Genomic DNA, 24,787 nt, shown 5'->3' with positions numbered 1-24,787 from the left:
TTTAAAATACACAAATAGTTTAACCTATTTTTCAAGTTTACACTTACTATTTTTGGTTTATGTTAATTACACTTCTTTGTATAACGACATATTTTGTTTTTTACCTGCGAAATCTATCCAGAACTATTTTAGAGCGCGCGAAAAGTTTAATAGGGGTTTACCACAAACATTTGGTTTTACCACAAAAGTGGCAAGATGACGTTTTGATGAGATGGAATAAATTCGCCTAGTGGTAAAAGCGACAGGACGGTAGGTGGACTGTTGCGATAATCGCGAGTTCGAATCCTGCTGGGGCATAGTCGTAAATGTATGCTTGTGATTGTCCTGGGCTCAAAAGTAAAATCTGACAATGAAAATGATACCAGTCACGCCAGTATTCAGGCTGGGTACAAGCGGAAGTCTTCTGGGATGATTTCTAAGTTGGTCGCTCGCCAGTCGGTAGGCTTAATTCGCTCTGAAAAACAAAAGAATAACCGAAATTACTTTTTCGCCAATTCTTTATATTAAAAATTAGTATATATTAACGGAATTTAGCGAGTATTAAAATAAATATGATATAATATTAATTAAACTATTATTACGACACATTTAACTAAAACTAAAATTATTTCGACCTATTTAATTATCTGATCGTTTTTCTTCGTTTCAGCGTTCCATTTCTCTAACTGGTTTTGTGAGCGTTCAGATTAATTTTCGTTCCGTTTTTGTCTTAATCTTAAGCAAACCTAACTGAAAGAAAGTTAGCAAACTACCAGCTCCTCACACAAATGAACCTTCGCTTCTAATTAGTTTAGTCAGTTTTGCGTATAATTAGGTTGTGCCTTATGAAAACTTCTAATTTGCCTGTTATACATCTAACCGGCTGCCTTTGTTCAGATGTTTATATACCAGGTTGTTCAATATATTGTCATTTACCTAAAGTTGTAAAGTCGCCAAATTTTACAATTCAGTATCCTTGCCAGCCAAGTGTCTGTAATATAAAAGTTACTTGCAAAAATACTGCTTAAAAGGCATAACAAAATGATGGAATTCAATATTCATGAATATGGCAATAGGATGAGTCACTTCTTGAACAATTTAATATAAGTGTTCCTGTGAGAAAATAATATTTTCTCTGTTTTTTTATTCGTTATGATTAGACCTGACACTCTTCCTTATATTAAATGCTGAAATTATCAAAATGTCTAAAAACAAATAAATGTATCTAATTTATAAAAAAAATTATATTTTTATTTGTACAGATTATTATAATTGCCCCGTTTTGCTATACTACAATCAGTTTCACGGAAATCCCACATAATATATCATCCGTTTGACTTAATATAATATAATCCCTCAAGCGGAAAACCCTTTTGGTACAAATACTCCTCCGTATCTTTGCCCAAATCCATTCCTTTTAATTACTTACTTAGTCACTGGCAAAAATTAAAATAAATTTAGCTTACTACGTCGGATTTATATTCTTTACTTTGATGATATGTCGTTCTTTGTTATATCAAACTATGAAAGGCGTTTATAATTTAAATAAATCCCACATATAACGTAACACACTAACACAACAATATTTCAACGTGAGAATGTTGTTAAGAGCTTAGCAAGTAAAAGGGATTGCCTTAGGGTGGAAAGTTGGTTACAAGTTTGAGGGGTTGGTTGTAGTTATTATCAATGTAGAACGAATAGAAGGACAATGTAAGCACTTCGTCCATGTTCTTTGGTCTGTCTAAGGGTTTCAGCTCAGAAATATAGCCAATACTATTATCGGTATAAATTGTAAAGAGGAAAAATTATAGGTACAATTTTTGGCTGACTTTTAGGAATCAGTTTTCACTACTTTTTTGTCAAATTTTATAATAATTAAATAATATAAAAAAAATCAAAAGATTAGAGGCTAGTAAAATGAAGGGTCTCAAAAAATTCAATACTTTTAGTCATCTGAAAAGATATAATAGGGATATGATAAAAGAATAAAATCCATACTAAACTAAGTAAATCATATAAAAGTCTTGTCAATCATCTTAAAAAGTAACTTCGAAATAGTCCAAATCATGAAATGGTACTTTATATATCCCAGTTTTTTATTTTTAAAACAGATTTGATAGACTTTTAGGACTAACTGCTCTATTAAAAGTTAAAAAAGTCAACACAACTAATATAAAAATGATATAAAAAGAATAAATTAAACTATGTAATGAAATCATTGAAAATTTAGATTAATAAATCAAATATTTTTAACCAGTTCTGCTTTTGTCAATATATTAGGTACTATCAACTTATACCACTTATAAATCAAAGGTAATGATGTTCAATATTCCAAATTACAGATTTTTATTTCTCTTCAACCTCAAACGCATCTATGTCTTCCAGAAGTCACAGTTCATCATTATTAATTTGTGTTGGCTAATAAGATTTCTTCAATATTTGTAGCTTAACCCACATACAAACATAGTATTATTTTAAAACAACCTTAATACAAACTCGGTGTAGAGAAGTAAGTAGTATGGAAACTGTGTTATCCGATATCTGGCTTCGCGAAATGGGAATATACAATACATGATTTCTTGGACGCCTTGCTGGAATATTTTCGGAACAGAAATATCCGTGTATATGTAACGCCGAACAAACAAGCAAGTAAATTTCACATTTTCCGGTAACACCTCGGAGCAAAATTGAAATATACGCCAATATTTTTACAAAAATTCCAAATTCCTATTCAGATTTTTATTAAAATATTGTTTCTAGATCGCGATCTCAATGGCGTTTTATCTATGTTGCATGAACAAGTGAAAAACACGTTTGTTTACGGCCAAATACGACAAATACGTGTGTTCGCGTTCTTGTTTCCGTAAAATATTTATTAAAAAGTACAGGAAACTTTCTTAAAATCATTTTTGACAAGCTTGCTATTGCTGTATTCGAATTGGCAGTATGGTCCTTCATGAATTCAGATAAGCCCTAGTTGGTAAACAGGAAACTATAATATAATAAGAAGTAATTTCAGTTTCTCCAAAGAAATGGTCTAGTAATACTTATTTTATCGAAATAGGAAGGAGTTCTCTACACTCTGCACATATTTTTAGCAACTGATCAAATATTGAGAGAGATATGATGTGACCACCGCATAGCCCGGATCTTGCTCCGTCCGACTAACATTTATTCCGCTCCCTGTAAAACTCCCTTAATGGTCTAAAGTTTTCCTATTTTCAACAGCCAAAACGGCACACATACAAGTATATCAACTAGCGACTACATAAACATCCCTCAAAAATGATGTTCGATTTTTAACTCTGTCAATCGTCGAGGTTAAGCCATTTAATACGCCATAACCGATTCCACAAATCCGTTTTACAGCTGAATCAATAACGTCAATTACTGCCGACATAGACAAACCGACTTTATATCCTGGATAAGTTTCGTCGACCGGTGGATATGCGGTTTTTCCCAGGACCGGGAACTATATGCAGAACGCAGCCCGTTCTGGTAATCGATCAAAATGAACTTCCTGAAACTGAAACTTAAAATTACTTTTGAAAACTGTAATAGGTCTAAAACAGAAAATATTTTCTGGTGTAAAATGTTTTATATTGCCGAAACCGTCTATCGCCAAAAACTACTAAAGGTCCTAAACTCAAAACTATATAATTTGGTAGAGGCTAGAAAATCTACAACGTTACTTAATTGACCACATTGACCGAGCCAAGCCGAATTGAGTTACCTTATCCCATCTATGGTTGTCCAAAGAGGAGGCAAACTCTCAAAATTGACAAAATATTATTTAAACGTTAAATATGCGAACGTTAGAAAAAGAGCTTCTGTATGCCCAATATAATATATAAACCACAATGATTCATTATCATAAAAAAACAATATACAAAATCCAGCGATAAAATAAATATAATTCTTTGAGCAATATTCGTAATATCACCTAGGCTCTAATTACTGTCAAATAGTCTTTACGTACCATTTAAGCTCGACGTTGCATCCCCTAGAAGGCGACGCGGGATTATTCAACGTTTAGAATAAGGGTACGGTAGATATAAACATTCTGGAAAAGCTTAATTAAAACCGAACTCAGTATTTAATGCCGGGAAAGAAAATTCCGCTCAGAATAGTCATTATTTGTGGGCATTTTAACATAATTAAGCGATAAAGAACTTAAAGGGGGCAAATCGGCTTTGCGTATATTAGAAGAATTAACGTTTCGACTATTGATTCATGCTAGTTCATTTCATTCTGGATATTTGTTATTAAAATACTGATATATACTAGATAATTAGGATTAATTTCGAAAATTGTTCTGTAATATTCTAATATATTTTACTATTCCGTAGAAATATATTATATCTTCAGAAAATAGTGTGTTTCAGGTTAAAAAAAAGTTGTTTTGGCTATTTTAATTCCAGCTATTCAGGGGTGAACAGATCCAAGTTAACTGGAAGAAACAGCAGTATACTGTATTATCTGTAAAAAAAATTATAAACACTTTTTAAAAAACATACGTTCATAAGTAAGAACTATAATATATCAAGGAATTACTTGATGAACGTTGCATGGATATACGTGTTCGTTTATATTGGTTGTATCCCAATTATAAGCAAAATGCCGTAACATCAGCAAGAGAGCGAAATCTGATTCAAAATTCTCTTCAGCTATACTCATATACCACAATTCATGACATTCGGATTACTCGGCGTTCTGAGATGGGGACATTGACGAGGTAAACATTCCAGGAGGGCTTAATTAAAACCAAATTGAGTATGAATATTGCGAAAGGGAATATCTTGTCTTTGATAGTAATTATTTGCCGACACTTTACTAAGTCCATTCGTCTGGTATTATGTTGAAATTTTAGGCAGCTTTTTATTATGAATATTTATTTATTTATTTTTGTGGAATTTGAACTAACTTCCCCATACATACATACAGTTAATTTATTAGGATTTTGTATAATAGTTAAGACTATTATTAACAATATATCTCAGTTTTCCTTACTTATTCACACATAGCAAAAAAAATATTTGTGAATGTTATTTGCATTTAATAAATTAACAAGAAAACGAATTTCTCTAAACTCAAAATTTAAATTATAGAAAATATAAAATATCATTTATAAGATTCATATCAATATTTAATCCGTACCCGTCTGAAATATCCGCAACAAAAGCAAATAGTTGACTTTCTTAAAACTCCATTTCAAATGAATCTGCCACATGAGAAATCTATTGTTAAGGAAGTAAAACAAACAATACATAAAGAAATAAATTTTAAAATAGCTCCTGGTTTTGACCTAATAACTGGAAGAATCTTAAAAGAGCTTAAACTTAAACGATAAAAAATATTGCTCCCTTGCATTTCTCGATATTTCTCAGGCCTTCGACAAGGTGTGGAACACTCAACTGCATGTTAAATTAAAAAAGCTCTCGCCCCATACGCACTTTCAAATGCTGAAATCGTACCTCACAGACAGACATTTTATTGTCAAGCATGGTGACGAATACACTAACCTATACCCAATATATTTGGGTTCTCAGCAGGGGGGTGTTCTTGGCCTATTGTTATAACTATTAGATACAGCTGACCTACCCACCTCAAGGAACACTACTGTTGCAACATGTGCTGACCGAGGATTGAATTTTGATTGAAAACATGACGTATCAAAGCAAATGAGACAAAATCTACCCATGTGACATTCATTCACCGTTTGTAGAAGAACATGTCTCAGTAAAATTGAATATCTAGGAATGCATTTTGATCGACGTTTGCCATGGAAAATTATATAGTTATAAAACGCAAACAGCTGATAGGGCGTAAATCTAAATTATCATTAAATAACAAGGATTTGCTATATAAGTCAATAATTAGGCCCATTTGGACCCATGGTATTGAACTATGTATTGTATTGTACTACTAGCAAATCTAACATAGATATCTTCCAGAGGTTCCAGAATAAAGTGTTGGGAGTGATCGTCGATGCCCCATATTACGTGCCCAACAAACTGATTCAGCGCAATATCCCCATAGAACCCATAACGAGTGTGATTCGGAATGTTAGTGCCAAGTACTCTGAAAGACTATTAGTGGATCCCAATGCACTCGCCAAACAGTTAGATGTGCGCGATGACGGTGAAATGCGTAGGCTCAAGCGCAAACTGCCATACGAGCTGATTAATAGACACATAGAGTGAGATTTAATAATCTCTAGAAAAAGCTAGAATAGTTTTTAGAATAGAATAGGAGACTCTTTAAAATAAGTTACAATAAGATTTGGATTATAAGTTGTACAGTAGATCACTTACTGAAGTGAAACTATAACTGAAACTATAATAATAATACCTATTGCCCACGGGCAGACTGTTGACGTTCTAGGAGATTAATAAAAAAATATATGATTCATATAAAATTTTAAAATATCTAAAACTAGAATTAATTGGTATTTATTGTATTTATGCTGAATTTTATATTCAACGAGTGAAAATTCATGAGAACACCAAAATATTTTTATTGTTCAACAACCAATCAACAAATGTAATAGACTTTTTCATAAAATTAAATATAGATATTGAAATTTTAAAATGTATAAACGGACTTCGGTACATTAATTTAAGCAGTTCCATGTAGAATATCCTGGCATTCTCGCAGAGATTGGTCTTTTAATTAAACGAGACATAGACGTCAGCTGAAAAACAGGAAGCTCAAAATATGTGGATAATTAAACGCCATACGAATATAACGTAATTTAATACAATTTTGTTCTCAACGCTAATCATTTATATCGGCTACTCCCCACTTGCTGCCAAAACGCCATAACAACAGAAGCAGAAATCTGGCGTAGTGTCCCATTCAACGTCTCTCCCTCGCTCTCGCAGTCACATCTCCAAATTCACGATATTGTGAGTTGGGAACATGCGACGACGTAATTCCAGGAAGGCTTAATTAAAACTAAATTGGGTATCAAGATTCTAAAGGGAAAATTATCGCGTGAAGTTGTATAATAATTATTTGCCCGTATCTCCGTAACTAGGAGAAAGAAGGATAATGGGCTAGTGTATTATGACTACATATTTTACACTTTGCTGGCCGTATTAACGCTCGCATATACACGAATATTAATTTTCATATTATAATTAATTCTCTTCTTTCTTCAAAACTAAAATGCAACACGTTTTTGATACAGGTGTCTTTGTCTTTAAAATATTACACTGGGCAAAACTGTACCAAATATGCTTCTGAAATTTCTATCACTAAAAGTTAAAAGCAGTGAATTAAAATATCAGTTGTTTCAACATCCAGCTCATTCGCCAGATTTAACTTCTTTAGACTTTTCTAGATCTAACGAAATGCTAATAATTAATTTTCCTAAGACATAACCGTCACCGTAACTTGCTGTATGCCGTGTATTCTCATTAAAAGTAAATTTTTAATGCGTTTGCGATCTTTCGATTTTCCTTTGTCTCTATTGTTTAACGACTGGATATAAAAATATATATAGCCGTGAAAAGTAAAGATAAAAATTTTATTGACTTTTAAATAGTGTATTTTCTCCATTTAAGTGTCAATGTACCCCATGGAAATTCAATCAATTACCAACGGTGAAGGAGAAATAAACATCAAAATGACAAATGCGTCTGCCTCCAGTCGATTTAGGTTCTTTTAAATGCAAACTTTACGACTTTTAAATGTTCGGCATTACGACGCTGGTAGTCTAGTTAATTGTAAACTTTTCGGGAGGCTATTTCTCCGAATCCGGCAAAACTGAAGTGATTTATTTCCTGACCGTCCGCAGTTTAAAGTGCGGATATTTGAAAAGGCAAGATGATTGGAAGTTAATCTGCATCTTATAGAAGTTTTAAGAAACTAGTTTTAGAAATAAATGTTTTTAAATAGGTATGAGCTTTACGATTGAAAGGTTTTAGCTTCAATTTATCTTTAATTAAAATAACGCTTAATGAGCGTTTGTCTTGGCGGTGTTTCTGTTAGCTCCAAGACTTGAACATTGCTACAGTCTGACATTTGTAAGCTGAAGTCTGTCAAATGCAATGGCTAAAGCAAATTCTTCATATTTTTGTCCGCTAACTGTCGCGAGATAAGAGAAATATCTTCGACAACTCCTAGGATATTCATTTAAATTATATGGCGTGGAGGATTATTATGATGTGCATGAATTCTTTAAGGAAACTAACGTATTTAAGTAGATAGGGATTAATACTGTACCCGTTTAAATAGATTTCCAATTTCTCATTATAGGTGATCATTTATTAGAAGTAGGAATGGGCATACTAAGCTATCTTTATCTTTAATAAATAGATATGTTATTGCGCACTATTTTGTATAGACTTATCCCACCATACATTGTTTTGTTATATCTCAAAAGGAGATTAGGCTGCGTCTTCGATGAAAGCTGTCAGGCTGTTTGGCCTTTTCTGGTATTTTCAACAAATTTTTCCCACCATAATTCACCCCATTTACAGAAAATCTTAACAAATTAAACACCCAAGCTTTCCTTATGAATAATTCTTTCTATTGGTGAGAAGAACATGAAAATCCGTTCAGTAATTTTTTAGTTTTTTCGTTAACAAACAGACAGATAAAAATATTGAGAAAATTATATGTAAATTATTTGTAGAAAAGTATTTATTTAACAGAAACTTCGCGATATTAGCAGATTTATTTTTTAATGAAATACCCTCCGAAGATTTACTAAGCCGCGCGTTGGGCCGCGTCTGTCAAGGAGCATCCTGTATAACAATTCAAATCGAATATGAACTCACTCAAATGTTGTGTGTTTTCTTTTTTGTCTCAAGTTAAACTACCCTTTAACGATGTAGAAAATCGCTACAACACGAAGAAGTCCCGCTATTAAATATTCTTATTCTAATATGCCGCATTTCCAAGACCGTAGATTTCGCTTCCTGGCGTAATATTCCGAGCACCGATTCCTGTTTCACTTCGATTCACTCGCTGATTTCGCCGCTTCGCTTTCTCCGATACCCAACCGATTCCGCGGGTAGATTCTGGGGGAAAAAAAATGTCGAACCGAAAAGTGGCGGAAATCGAGGCGAACCGAAGAGAATTTAAATAGCATAAGCTGTCGGAAAAACGATTTTCTATACTCTCGCCGAGGGCCCTCTCGTCGAAAATCTAGCCGACAATAAAGCCCAATTAAAGGTAATAAACCGTCGGTATAAGGTCGGATCCGAATCAATTCGGATATCGATATTTAAATTAAATGGAAATTCGCTCTATTTGTTTCTGATTGTGTATTAATATTAAACAGTCTACTGTTGAGTTATAACATTACGTACTAATGGGAAATTAGTTTCGTCTATTTTAGAACGTTGAAGCGTAAAAGTTACAATGCCAATATGCTATTAATGAAGAACTAAAAATAAACACACTCTCAATTGGCAATATATTTCTATTTATTTTTAATAGCTGACTCGTCTTCCTGGACAATTACTTACTTTTAAGAGAACATTATTTTCGGATAAAAGGTTTCGCCAGTGCTGGACGGAAATTGGAAATCGATCTCTAGGAGTTGCTTCTAGTTTTTTTCTTGCAGTCTTTATCTTTCGTAATTATTTACGGTTCGTAGATGATGATCTCTAATATTATTGGAAAAATCGAGTTATAACAGGACAATTGAAAAGTCCCGGCCTACCATAGTAAAACACATTTTTTTGGCAAAATTAGTTTTTATTATTCAACATAATTCCCTTCAAGGGTGATAGACTGATTATAAGCGACCCTCCAACTTTTCGATACCATTTTTGTAGTACGATTTGTCCATTGCTTCAAAATAGGCCTCAATTTCGGCGATCACCTCTTCATTCGACGAAAATTTCTTCCCAGCGAGAATTATTTTGATATCAGAGAACAGGTAATAGTCGGAAGGAAAGATGAGGAAGTAATTCGAAGCCCAATTCATGGATTTTAGCCATCGTTTTCACTGCCTTGTGACACGATTCATTGTCTTGGTGAAGCAGTACTTTCTTTTTTCGGCGATTTCGTCCTTCAAGCGGTCCAATAATGCTATGTAACTGTCTCTGTTGATGGTCCTTTATTTTTCAAGGTAGTCAATCAACAATATTCCATGCGTATCCCAAAATACAGACGCCATAACATTGCCAGCCGACTGTTGCTTTTTCCCACGCTTTGGAGCGTGTTCACCGTGTGCAGTCCACTGGGATGACTGTCGATTGAACTTCAGAGTGAAATAATGGAGCAATGTTTCATCCATTCTCACATATCGACACTAAAACTCGGGTTTATTACGCTTGATCATCTTCAAACACTGCTCCGAATCATCAACTCGTCGTTGTTTTTGATTAAAAGTCAGCTCGCCTGACACCCACTTTGCACGGAGCTTTCTCAAACCCAAATATTCGTGAATGATATGATGTACACTTTCAGTTGATATCTTTAGAGTGTCTCCTATTTCATTCAGTTTCAATTTACGGTCATTCAAAATCATTTTGTGGATTTTTAAAAATGTTTTCGTCGGTAAAAACCTCTTTTGGGCGTCCACTGCGTTCACCGTCTTCGGTGCTCATTTCACCACGTCTAAACTTAGCATACCAATCCTTGATGATTGATTTTCCTGGGACCGTGTCCGAAAACTCGGAATCAAGCCAAGTTTTTGCTTCAATTGTATTTTTTTCCCTTCAAAAAGCAATTTTATCATATGTTATCAACAGGCGAAATTCCTTTTTATGCATTTTTTTTACAATAACAAAAGTTGGTTCACTCAAAATGCTATAATTCACAAACTAATGATCCGGCAGCTGTCAAATTTATTAATGTATATTTTGAGGGTTGGGGCTAACTAAAACGCTATCTATGTGTCAGGCCGGATAATTTGCATTTGACCTGTTATATCTCAGTATATAGTAAGTATATTATAAAAGTAATAATGTAATACTAGTATATTATTTTGTGTTGAGTTCAAACATAATAAGGTACTTCATTCTTTGATTATTGTAGATCTTAATGTTGCTCAATCATATACATACTTTCGCAGTTTTTTTAAACCTTTTAAAACACAGTGTTTCAATCTAAGCAAGTAATTATAATCAGAATGTAGTAATAAGTCTAGTCTGTACACATGATGGCTGAAATGTGTACTACCTCTGAAGAATAAAATTAATACTATTTTTATAACTGTTTTAATAACTATATAATGTACAAAAATAAAAGCATATTTTATTATTATTTAAAAGTACGATTACAGTTATTATGTTGTAATTGATTACTTACATTCTTACCAATATTTTTGTTGTTATCCGTTACGAGTAATCGAAATATTTTCCCCGACTTTACAGTAATCGATTTGATGATTTTAATAAGAGTTTGATAGCTCTAATTAACTCGGCATACGAACAAGGTTTTGTTGTTGTTTCGTCGAACGAAAATAAGCGTCTTCCGACAGTTTCATCAATCTAAATTGACCTATTTCCCTCCCAATATCCGCAACATGATGTTCTGCTGTTTCAATTTTCATTTGTATCTTTAGCGAATTTTTAAGAAATACGTAAAGTAATAATGTTTGGATTAAAAATACATAATTTTATATTTAAATGTATAATTATACTTTACTTATAATTAATCTGCAGCTGTAATGTCTTTTGAATGGAAAGTTCCAGTGGATTTTTCAGTTCCAAAGTTCAAACGCATTAATATCAATATTGAGTAAAACTAAAAGCTAAAAAGACAGAGAATATAAAAGCCAAAGCGAAACTCACTTTAGTAGTACAATTTTATGATCTACATGTGCTAATCTTGTATCTTTCCAAGATTATTTGACATCCGAATGAATGAATATGAAATAACAATTAATTTCCCTATAAAATCTAAATACGTCTAATTAATAACATTGTAACGTGATACTACATAAATAATAAATGCAATGAAAAACAGTCCCGTCAAAAAAAGACCATTACATGTTTTATCCCCAACTTATTAATTAATTTCGCAGTTACTTTTATTAATAAAGCCATAAAGGGCTTACGCGACTTCCCTTCTATTTTTGCTCGACTACAATTTTTGCAAATAGCGTATTTCACTTGGCACATCGTATAATGCCACCAGCACAAGTCTGTTTATGACCGCTTAAAGACCCGAAAGATTTATTGAATTCTGAGCGGGGATAAAAAGCTTTATTTTATTAAATTAATTTAAAAACTGCCATTATCGCGCTTTTTATAGTTTTCTTTTTTTACGGTTGTTGTTGTTGTTTATCTTGCAGATTTTTTCACTCAAAAACGTACTTTTTCTTTAAAAACCAACATAATTTTTTCAAAATCATCTTTAGTAATAAAAAATAAATACGTCCACAATGTGCCACCATAATTTAAATTTATATTAAAAACCATATTTTGTTCCAGGGACCCGAATGGTGGGGCTGTTCCAAATGCACTACCCACTGCAAATAAACCACAGTCACAGGATGGCAACAGAATTCCAAACCTACCATATTGGGACACTTATGATACAATAAATCAGTTTTACTTAGAATTGGGTAAGATTTATATTTATAGTATATATGAATAATTTTAGTACAAATAACCCGTAAACTGACCATTTATATTAGGCCTGCGAAAAATTTAATGGCGTTAATTAAAAATAACTCTCATACAAATCGCATCTATATCACTACAAAAATGTGTTGTTTAGAAAAAATAAAAAAGAATTGCTCTCTGAAAATGTTAGCAAGAATAAAAGGAATGGAACGATGTATATACTTGCTAAAAACTTGATTGATCTACTTCAGATCTGCTATGAATTTGATTTCACATTCTTATCGTTTATATTCAAATGTTTTCATTTTAGTTATTTTGATCTGAAAGATAAATCCCGCACTAGTTGTCCATTTATCGAAAAATCTAATGAAATTATAGAAAAAATCCATCAAGATGAGTATGTTAGCATTGTCGATATTAATATGAAAATAAGCATTGTCCACAAAACTGTTTTGAATCATTTATATAAAGTTATCTCAACTCGATATATTGGTGCCTTACAAATATAAAAAACATATAGCTATTGCAAATTTCTATGCAGTGTAGACTAAATGACATTATAGGCCACAACAAATTTTACAATAGAGGAGTGTGCAACAACCTACTGGAAATAAAGCCATTTGTTCATTTATAATATTTAAGAAATTTAACTTTCCAACTATACACGCTGTCTAAAATCTAACCGAACCAGGTCACAAAAGAATTTCTCAGAGTTGCCTATTGAAAAACTTTAACGAATCCAACCACTCAGAAATATTGCATTCTTGACGAGTTTCAGAAACTTTCGCCAAGGAATTTTAGTTAAAAGGTTTTCGCCCTGCATATGAGACTTACTATTAGACAAGTTTGATGTGCCGAAGCTATTAGAAAGGTTACAGGATAATAGAAAATGTTTTGTAATTTATGCAACGAATGGATATTGGATGGAGCTATGTAGCTGCGACATAAGTTGCATCGATTGCTATTTCAGAGAATAGTTTGGTTCTAATTATGACGATGTCTGCAGTAGAATTATTTCATAATAATTATTCGTTGAACAGGTCATGCATACTATTTGATTTATTTAATAGAAATTCGTGCAGTCTGTGTAATTTTCTTATTCTACTGTGCGGTTGTGGTTTACATTTTAAAAGTTTCCAGAGGAATAGGACCTGGTGAAATATTTTAACATGGAGTGGCCCGAATAGTAGACGAAACACTAAAAGTTGTAGTTGGTCCTTCTTCAATCACCTTTTATAACAAAATAATACCACCTTATTCTTTATTATAGCCGTACGTAGTCTGAAAATATTATTTCGTGGCAATTTACGACCCCATACACTCACAAAATTAAATTTATAATCTATAAACACTTAATTTTATTGGCATCTCATGTGTGCTGCTTCCAAAGAGAACTCGCCAAGAAAGAAATCGAGTATCAATCTTTTAATCAGTTATTTTCATGGTTATTTTTTTTCAGAAAGTAAAAAATCTATTTTTAATTACGAAACATTTTCATTGGTACGTAGTATAATTAATTCATTTGCAAGATATAATACTAATAAAATATTTATTACCTTTTAAAAATGCTGCATAAAAATGAATAAAATTGAAATACGAAAACAAATGGGGATTTATTTTTAAAAATCGATGTTTTCTCTTTAGGGCCAAACGTGAGTAATTGAATGGAGAAAAAACCCTCCGAAATCTCACTCTCATAAAATAGACATTTAGGGTTAACATAAAATTCGTAAGGTCATTGGGAACAATTTATTTCAGGTTTATTTTCAAAATTCATTTCTTTTAAAGGTATTTTATATCCAGATACGAGGATATCATTTTGGTGTTTTCTTTATTATTATTAGGAATAGTTATATAGTAAATACATAAAAAAATAATACTTAACAAATAAAATAAATTTATTTAATTTAAATCGTCAAAACTAAGTCTTATACTTTATTATTTTTCTCAAAATTTTAGACCAGAATTATCTATTATATAATAAATATATTAAAATTTTTATAAAACCATTATTATTGCTTACTTACTGATGTTTACGATTTATCACTTTAACTACATTATTTTAACTATAGTTTATAAGCCTTTTCACTCAAATATCACACCAATAATACTCAAAGATAAAGTAATATTTTATATAATCCCATATGTTACATATATAACTTAAAAAAAACATCAGACGTAAAACTAGAAATATAGCCGAACCTGAAGTAAGTTTCTATATTCTCTAGAATATTATAGTGGGACAGAAATAGGGATTTAATAAAAAATGGGGTTTTCCTTTTGAGGAATAGTCCAGACGAAAATGATATATCAAGTCCCTTTTGAAAAAAACGCTAACGTTAGCCGTACTGTATCATCATTATAAATATTAAAACAAATAGAGACGGCGTGAAATTAATAAAGTTCGCCAATTATTTTTAAATTAGGCGTATTGCTTAATTATTACAAATTCTTTATTCGAGATTAATAAATAAATTTAAAATGTAAATATTTCATTACCACTTGTTTCGTTATTGTTATGACACAGGCAGTGCCAAGTTGAAGTCATATAATTACAATGTTACTCAATACATTTTTGTTAACACAATAATAGAAATGATTATAACCTAATCTAAAAGTCGCAGCCTGTTGTCAAATTACAACAGAATATGATTTGGGATGCCAGAATTAAATATGATACATCACCGTTGTCTGGAATATACCCTAAAAGAAAAAGTCCATTTTTTTATTAAAACCCTTTTTCTGTACCACCATAATACTCTCGAGAAAAAAATTACCGAGGGTTAGACCATATTTTCAGCTTTTGCGTATAGTATTTATTTAGTTCAGCATCTCGTTTGAATATAGCCGAAGCTAATGAAATATTAACAACATTTTATTACAGTGATTCATAACAATATGTAAATAAAACTGGAACAAAATAAAAATAAGGTCTGTTATTTGTGATGAACAACCTTTTTATTAATAAGTTATGTTTATTTCTTAATATATTAATGTTGGCCTACTATAATGATATGGCCGCTGACTTGATTGAAAATTATTCAGGTATCTTACGATGGTTCAATGAGCTGTATGTGCGACGTAATTTTTCAAATTCATTTGAGATCCGACGTCGATATTCATCAAGGAGATGTCGTCTCTTCTTTGATTTTCAAAGTAATAACGAATGTAATTGGCAAATGAACATGGCGCTTTGCATAATACTACAAACTTCTTAGCCGATTGCTGATAATGTTCATTGATACGGATATTAAGTTAACAAACATTTTAATAACTTAATACTTTTCAACTATTACGTATTCATTTTTATAACACTATGAAATGTTAACCCTTTCACTAAATACATTTTACATAATTAGAAATAGAAAAATAGATAAAAATAATCTTGAAAATTGCCTGTATACTTAAAATATACCAAAGAATTATCCTCTTATATGAATAACGGCTCCAGTTTTTTTTCAGGCGCTTGATCTATCATTCTCGTTTAGACTATCCCTCAAAAAGGAAAAGCCCATTTTTTATGAAATCCCTATTTCTCGACCACTAGAATATTCCAGAGAATACAGAAAGTTACTTCAGGTTTGGCCATATATCTAGTTTTACGTCTGATATTTTTTTTAACCTTTTACATTTTACTTTAATATAGCAGGAAAATATAATATCACAATTTAGAATCACAAAATAGATATCACAAAAAATGATTACTGATTTGACCAAAAATCTTTCTTAAAGAATGTATCTTTGTAAGTAGCACATCTCAAATGTCAATCTAATAAAACGTTAATAACCTCAAATATCAATAGAACTAGTACATTTTGTTTTATCAAAGGAAGAAAACATAAAAGGCACTATTTCTTGTACTCTTTAATTAAATATATATGTCTACTATTTTTCATAATTACAGATATAAATTTAAAATGTTATTCTAGATACTGAAATTTAACTTAAATCAATTAAATTCATCAAGTTTTGACATGAGAGACAGGCAAGAAGAATTAGCATAAAGAAGGGATCAAAGGACCCAGTCCAAAGATACATAATTCGCAAATATGTTTCTCCTTCGTCTGAAGTTGAGTTGTTTTTGTGGTTTCAATTAGTTTTTTACGAACAGATTTAAGATCTGATGAACCTAGAATATCTTGGGTGGGTAGGATAAGTACAGGGACAAAAAATTAATTGGCTTTAGATTTGGATTTAGCTTCATGTTGAATTTACGTTTTTTGCATTATAATTTTTTATAATGTGAAGTCAGGTACACGTTTTATTTACACATAACTTTATTTATACTTTTCTTAACCGCTTAGAGGTTTCATTAAATATTTAGAAGTAAAATGCTTTATTATTGAAAAATTAAGGAAGCACCAGTCGAACAATATAAAAAAGCAACTCATTATTTGGAGGACATTTTAATGAAAGTGAAAAATAAAGTATAAAACATGGAGGCATTAAATATGAATTGACAATAACTATAAAAACATATCTCCAGTACATCAATTCCGGACTATTGTTCTGACATATTCGTACATATTTCGTCTATTATTTACTCGATATATAAAGGATCATAAAACAGAAGGAATTTCCATCATTATTTATCATTTTTAATAAGTCCCATCGATAAACGAAGACCGTAAATTCATTTTACTGCCAAATCTCCAACTTTTCCACTTTCGGGGCTTATTTATGTCGTCGCTTGTATTCTTTGTCCCTAGCTGAATATTACGACATTCCAGCAACAACTTTACGAGGGCCCTTTTTATTATTAAATTACCGCCACATCGGAGAGAAATTCGAAAAAGTTTACTGAATTCGTTGAATATTTTAAACGTTTCAAAACAATAAATATTCAAAATACCTTGCGTGTTTCGACCAAAAAAAAGTATGCCCATTAAGAACTTCTATCGTTTTGCGTATAAAATCTTTTTCCGAATACTCGTCGAGACTACACAACGTTACTTGTCATTTACTGTTACCCAGCCTGAAGCAATGAAAATGTTTCGAACTCAGATACAGATTTTTTCACCGAAATATGTATGTGTTGATTATTATGATAACTAATTATTATTTGATTAACTAATTTATAACAATAAATAACAATCAAATCAAATGTTTAAATATTATAAACAAATGTTTAAATATTATAAACTTAATTTATGAGTGATGACTGTTCATTATTAATATATCTGTTGAGAATACTGCCGAATGTTTGACCAGAGTGTTGAAATGCAGTAGTTTGGTAGTCTGGCCACAATGGAAGACTAAGACTCCTCATTTTCATCAATTCTGTCTCAATTATATTAGGTGTTTATATATTGTCACTATAGTCATGACCTTACCCCATCAGACTACTATGTGCTTTAGGCCTTACCAAACTCTCTTACCAGTATAAAGTTATCTCCAAAAGGGCTTATGAAAATCACTTGGTTCAGCTTTTTATTCAGAAACTTCAGAATTTCTACAGGAATTATGGTTTTACCAAATATCAGAAGTGGCAAAAGATCATCAAAACGACGCTATGAATAAATTATCATTAAAAACATGAAAGTTACTTTGTCTGCATCCCATTATTTAATCAAAATGATGTATGAAATATTTATGCAAAATAATAATCCACCGCCACTGGTTGAATAGAGACAATGGCTTCCTATCAGAATAAATACCCCTTTCCCGTCATAAACGTAGCGTGAAAGATGTATTATCGTTTCAGGAAGCCGTACCGAAAGAAGAGACCATTACAGGGGACATAAAATGTCACTCTGGCTCAATCTGATACCGCAGCTGCATCGGCCCGGAGAGAGTGACGACGTGTCCATGAGGCATCATCATTTCCAAGAGGAGGATGATCAATATTACGACGGTAAGTGAGAGAAAATATGGTAATTCTTTCCGGAGAAAAGGGTTTTTTCTTTTATTATTTACCAATGCTTGAAAAAGGTACGGATTCTTTAAGGCTATCTATTTTATTTAGGGACAGTGTTCAAAGGAAAAGATATAAAGCAAATTTAATGGGAATGAAATATAATCAGTGCTTAGAGTAAAATTGTATTCTATTTTGCAAGAAATTCGACTTATTGAGAAAACTTTATTAATCAATACGTTTTAAGAAAAACTTCGCTGAAAAAAATATTATACATTTTCCTAGCTAGTAAAGATTAAATAAAGTAGTATTTAGTTTATTTTCAATTACAATGTTGTATATGCAAGCAAAACTGTCAATATTGGGCAGCTAATCAAAAAGAAAGGTACCAAAGAATGTTACACAGTCCTAAGGTAAGGCAAGCTTCGATTCTTTTTATGCTTTTACGCTTTCGGTCGGAGCAGTATTTACGTATTAACGGAAAACATTTGGAGAGTATTTTATACAGAAATAAAATCCATATCATTATACATTTTGATATTTAAATATATTTCTATAACTATTTTTGTTTTACTTAAAATGCTTTGGGATCTGAACTTTCTCACTGTACACACTAAAGTAGGAACAATAAAAGTTATAGTTCCTTTTTCTTCTTCGGACACTGTTCCAAAAATTAAACTTCTGCAACTTATGTGGCTGTTTTCATGATGATCAGTAATTTATGTTTGTTTTAAAAAAAATTTAAGTGTTGGACAAACTAAAAAGAAAGATAAAATATTTATTATAAAAACATATCAAAATAGAAATGCTTAAACCTTCTATAATTCCACAGTAAGTTTCCTCAGGAAACTCGATAATATTTTATTAACCCGACACAAGCGAGACAAACGTTATTATGAACACAGCTGATTGATTTCGGATGTTTCTTTATTGACATCAACCGACGAGTTTCCTTTCAATATAACGCAAACTGATTCTATCTGGAACAAAACACTATAAAGGGGAAATAACCAAAAGAGAATAAGAGTAAAAGAAAGTTTGTTTTCTTCGTAGGTACACTGATTCCCTGTCGTTATTGGTTATTGGAAAACCATTTGTTTTTGTTCAGTCAAGATTAAGGTCTCTGTAAGCTATGGAGTTACGAATAATACTATAGTCGCTATATTGCATCATGTAATCTACTGATTTCAGTATATTTGTTAATATATAGTTCTTGCAATAATATTAGCAATCTTTACTATCTTCTTAATAGCTTTAATATTCTAACAATTCTCCTATTATGATTATTCTTTTATATATCGTTTCGTTATGTGTTTTCCAAAAACGAAATAAAGAGAAATTGAGATACTATCAAGTATATGGTTACTAGATATTGTCTACCAAATGATTTGGTGAATTATGCTTCGCCATGTGGTAGCTGATGCATGTTTGATTGAATTACGTAATTTTATCAAAGGTTTTCATAATAATAGTAACACGGAATTGATGTTATAACTATGAATTATCAGATCTGTCTCTGCTCACCCTATTAAGTTCATTTTGGTCGGCCTCTGACTATTCTCCTTTCTGTTCTTGCTTTCCTTATTCTCTTTGCCTATCTTGAGTTCTCCATGTGCCGTAAATCTCCCCACCAGTTGAATTGTCTGCTTTCGATATATCCTTCCGCTGATGCAATATTAAGGCTTTTTATTATTTATTTACTTCTCATTCTATATAACTTTGTTAGGCCCCTGATTATTCTGAGATATTTAGTTTCTGCGGATTGTAACTTATTTTTATCTCTCTTTGGTAATACCCACGGGCGGCAACTGAAAGTCTGGGTTGCTCTGTAAATTGCCTTGTACACTTTTTTTCTATTTATTTTTTTTACTTTTACTATTTATTGCAAGGTACAAATTTATGGGCTTTTGAATGATAGCATTCATTTCCATCTCCTGACTTCCAGTGATTGCTCATTATTTTTGACTGTCGCATCACCATAACCTTCGTTTTGCATTCATTCAGCATTACACCACATTCTCTTAGCATCGTATGCCATCTATTTAAGATTTTCTGTAGATGCTGTGGCTTGTCAATAGTTATTATTACATCACCTGCAAAAGCTCCTAACGCCATTTCTATTTTTTACATATTTTGAGATCCTATATCCATTAATATTATAAACAGGGTTAGACTGAAACTCTTATTTTAACATGTTTTCTGCATTGACGCCATTGGTTTCTCATTAACTATTTTATGGTTTTATGACTTTTAACAAAATATATTAAATAAGAATAGTTTTAAAAATACTCAAAGAGTGACGTGACGGTGTTCGATACACCATCTATTATAATTTAGCATCCAAAACATTTCGACATAATCCGAAACAAGAACGTATACATAAAATATAAACTCCGCTTGCCTAAAAATAATTTTTGCATATTTACGAGGAGACGTCCTGCTGGTCCATCGTTTCTCCGTCTCGCTCCCTCGCCGGTGATTTGAAGATATAAATTCGTCAGCGGTCGCAGTAGCTTTTGGGAAATTTGAAAATTTATGCGAAACGAAAAGGAAACTAAATTAGGAAGGGCTGGCGAAAATTAAATAAAATATGATTCGGTATCAGTTCGGCTGCCCCTTCGCTGTAAATATACGTAACGGAATTGCCGTTATATAAATTGAATTATCGAAAATTTATGACTGTATAGGTGGTACAAAACATACCCACTCGATCGTTGGAGAACTATATCGATCGTGAGGTAATTGAAAAATGAATACAAAACGATAAAATGTTAATCGTAACACCCGATCACCGACGGATTTGTTTTGGTTCAAGGCAGATCAAGTAATTCATTTAGTACTTAGAAAAACTCTATAAAAAAATTATAAAATATAAAACTATATATAAAAGCTATTTAACTAAAAAAATTTAATTTTGACTGTAATTTTTCAAGAAGAAACCAACAGATGGATTCTATCTCATGTAATAAAGAACGCCACATAAAATTAACCATATATTAAAATACCCTCGGCGTTAAAACAACCGACACTTTAATTGCCGAAAACCAAATGTGACTGAATTCACTCTAAAACACTTCATTCGTGGCAGAATAGACGAGCAAATAACAATTCTCTCAAAAGCGGGACTGGATATTCTGCTGCGCTTGTTTTCGGTTAAGAAACAAGGAACAAAAGTGTATGCAACGACTGCGAAGCAGTGGCGTAAATCGATTGTATTACGGTCGCGAAAGCATTGAGAGACAAATGTTGCTTGGATAGCAATTACACGTAAATCTAACAGAGTGTTTTTTTTTTTCTGTTTAACAATTTTGTATTGTTCTTCTAGTAATATTTTATTTGGAATAATTCAAAACAACGCAATATTATTACAACGGCCAATTTTGTTATGAATTGTAGATGTAGATTTTCTTCTTAGTTGTGATCAATTAATAGGATATGTTTGCATGTTCACTATCATTCAGACTTTTTTCCCGTGTCATCCCTTGGAGTAATTATATAAATATTCCCTCAAAATCTTACCATTTTTGGTCATCCTCAGGCATCATGATCATTTCTTACATCGTTAAAAGCAGAAAATAATTTCACATTAATTTTTTGCTCTTATTCTATATTCGAATTTAAAAATCTTTATAATATACATGACTGGATTACACATACAGATGTAATTAGATGTAAATACCATCATATTTTTCAATACATATAATAGATTGTATTTTTGGTACCATTACATACAGTATGAAAGAATCAGTCAGTCAAATCCTACTAAAACTACATAACCAATAGTAAATGTCGCTGTCATAACTGATAGGTATGGTACAAAGAAGTTAACAAGTTGGAAATTTAGCTGAATTTATTCCTGAGCAGAAATACCTCATGTATCCTTGAACCCATCTGATGAATGTTTATCTTCTCTTGAATCTAAACTTGAATCTAAACTTATTTAAATTAACCTATTATTTTTATTCCAGGATCAGTCAGACCTCAGCTTAAAGAACGTCCTCCATACTTGAACTACGTCAATCCTCCACAGCCTCCTGTAACAGTTCGAATTTCGTCCACCGTCCCAGCCCCTACTCCACCGCCGCCGAAATCAGATACCGCCCTGCAAGCCACCACCACCGAATGTCCACCCAACACAACAATCATAATGCAAACGAAAAATCCCAATAATTTACTACGGTAATCGCGCCGCTTCATTCGGGCATTCTTTATTCTGAATATTAAATTTTATTTCTCAGGAAATTGGCTTCCAGCCACTATCAGTCGTATACCACAGCGCTCACAGTTACAATAGCAGTCGGCTGCTTCTTGCTGCTACTCAACATTTTAATATTCGCCGGAATTTACCATCAAAGAGACCGAGGTAAAAGTAAACAAAAGCAAAAGGAGGAAATGGCTGAACAAGGTAAAACAATTTATTTACTTTCGAAAACCCTAGTTCCCTATTTCCAGTTATATGTATGTTCTATGTAATATAGAGCTAAAGATTATGCAAATTATATCAAAACATCGCGAATTTGTATAAATTAAATACACAGCATGTCTTTATATCAAGTAGTCGTTAAGCTAATTTATAATACACACCTGTTTGTATTAAATTGTCATACTTTTATTGAATCCTAAAATACATAGGATAAAAATATGGTAAAATTAATGACCATATTTTTTTCACTGTTATGGACATGTAAACAATAAACTACTTCATATTTCCAACAGGAAGCTGCAGTACATCAACAGGTGAATCATACGATAAAGTGTTTGAAACCAGACAAATGCAATATAATTGTAACAAGAGCCCTTACCACACCATGTCCAGAGTTGGAAGCTTCAAACGAGAGGCGATACCGAACTTTATCGGCGATTATAATAGCGACAAAATATCAATGGCGGATGTTCAAATGACCGAACTGCCATTGCAGGAATTCAATTCATCTCCCCCGCCTGCTAAACGACCCGAAGGTAACGTATAGTTTTATTGCTTAAAATAAACTAGTGAATGTGATTTATTAAGTTTCTTTTGTTTTATATTTTGGGCTTCGTCTAATGCCTAGTAATTATAAAATACATTTAAAAAATATGTTAATGTAATAAAATATGTTAATGTAAAAAATAACTTCACAATGTGTTCAAAAGCAGATTAAATTCTATTATTTTTTTTAAATATATCAATTAAACAACAGAAATCAAAATGACCTTAGTTTAACTAAAGTTTAACCTTTTAAACAATACAATTTTGTAACTTTTTTTAAAAATAACACATATAAATATAATAATGTTAGCATTTCATAATTTACAATTTTGTTTGATGTATCATATAAATAACAAATAGTAAGACAATATTTAAAATTTATTCTGACATATCGACTCTATAGAATTATAGGAAATTAATACAAAAGTATGCAATAACCGATACTCATACAGGAAATTCACATATATCCTGAAGTAATGAAAACATATTCGATATACTATTATACCAAAACAATTTTGCGTTTTCCATTTATTTTTCAATTTATTTATTTTTATTGGAAAATGTTTCAATTTCATATAATCGATAAGCAAGAGATATTATCGAAATGTATAAACAATACATAAAAATACAAAAATATATAAGCAAAATTATTTTAAAAATGGTGAAAACCATGTTCCTGAATCCTTTTGTTACCTTAATCAAAAAGACAAGATTCATATTTTATAGTTCATAAATAACCCTACACTCTCAAAAAATATGTTGAAAATTAAGTTATTGGTTTTTTTTAATTCTTATCTATCTCTTTTCTTTCATTCTACTATGTTTATTTTTTGCGAACTTGAGAATCAAATGCTAATGAGTATTTCAGTTTATGCACCAAACAAACCACCTATTAGGAAAAACTGAAAATACTGTTTTCTCGGCCTTTTATATTAATTCAGTAAAAATGCTGTGATTCATCATTGGTTCAATTCACATACAGTAGTACCAACATACGAACAGTACAAGAAAGAACAAATTTAAATATTATCCGAGCCTTATACCAATATATGTAAACCGGCAACATGTTCAAGAATAACAATAAAAATTCCATCGCAACTTCAAGCAGAATAAATAGACAAAACCCGATATTAAAATGCTTATACGATATATATCCTGCAGCCTGACATCCGCTCCAGATTTACGAAAGCGACGAAACTTCCAGACTATCTCAGACACATTTATGAAACTCCCATGCGGCTAATAAAGTTCGGCGTTAAGGGAAAAAAAACTTTCATTTTTCCCGAAAGAGTATCGTCCCATTTCCCGTTTCCTAAATCCCCCGCACTAGTACAGTACTTCGCGTTGTTTTTTTTTCTCCCCCAGTTTCCTCTCGGGAATATACTGCTGGTCCATATGTGATTATACCAATATGCTACTAAAACAACTGTGTTCATCAAAAAACAATAGGAA

At 31.7% G+C, this 24,787-nt stretch overlaps 1 protein-coding gene across 1 annotated transcript in view; it reads left to right on the top strand.

The window, feature by feature from the left end:
* LOC143203020 (neuroligin-1) overlaps positions 1-24,787 on the top strand; it is a 294,443-nt gene that overhangs the window by 266,923 nt on the left and 2,733 nt on the right. Inside the window, exons 10-14 of the mRNA XM_076415110.1 lie at positions 12,378-12,511; positions 18,217-18,366; positions 22,335-22,545; positions 22,605-22,771; positions 23,083-23,325. Of these exons, the coding sequence (XP_076271225.1) occupies positions 12,378-12,511; positions 18,217-18,366; positions 22,335-22,545; positions 22,605-22,771; positions 23,083-23,325 (905 nt within the window). The remainder of the gene's footprint in view (positions 1-12,377; positions 12,512-18,216; positions 18,367-22,334; positions 22,546-22,604; positions 22,772-23,082; positions 23,326-24,787) is intronic.

This window comes from Rhynchophorus ferrugineus, unplaced genomic scaffold (assembly GCF_030347505.1).
Source record: "Rhynchophorus ferrugineus isolate W39M unplaced genomic scaffold, kcgeb_rfMv2 rfM9, whole genome shotgun sequence".
Taxonomy (NCBI): Eukaryota; Metazoa; Arthropoda; class Insecta; order Coleoptera; family Curculionidae; genus Rhynchophorus; species Rhynchophorus ferrugineus.
This window is presented reverse-complemented; position numbering and strand designations above follow the sequence as displayed.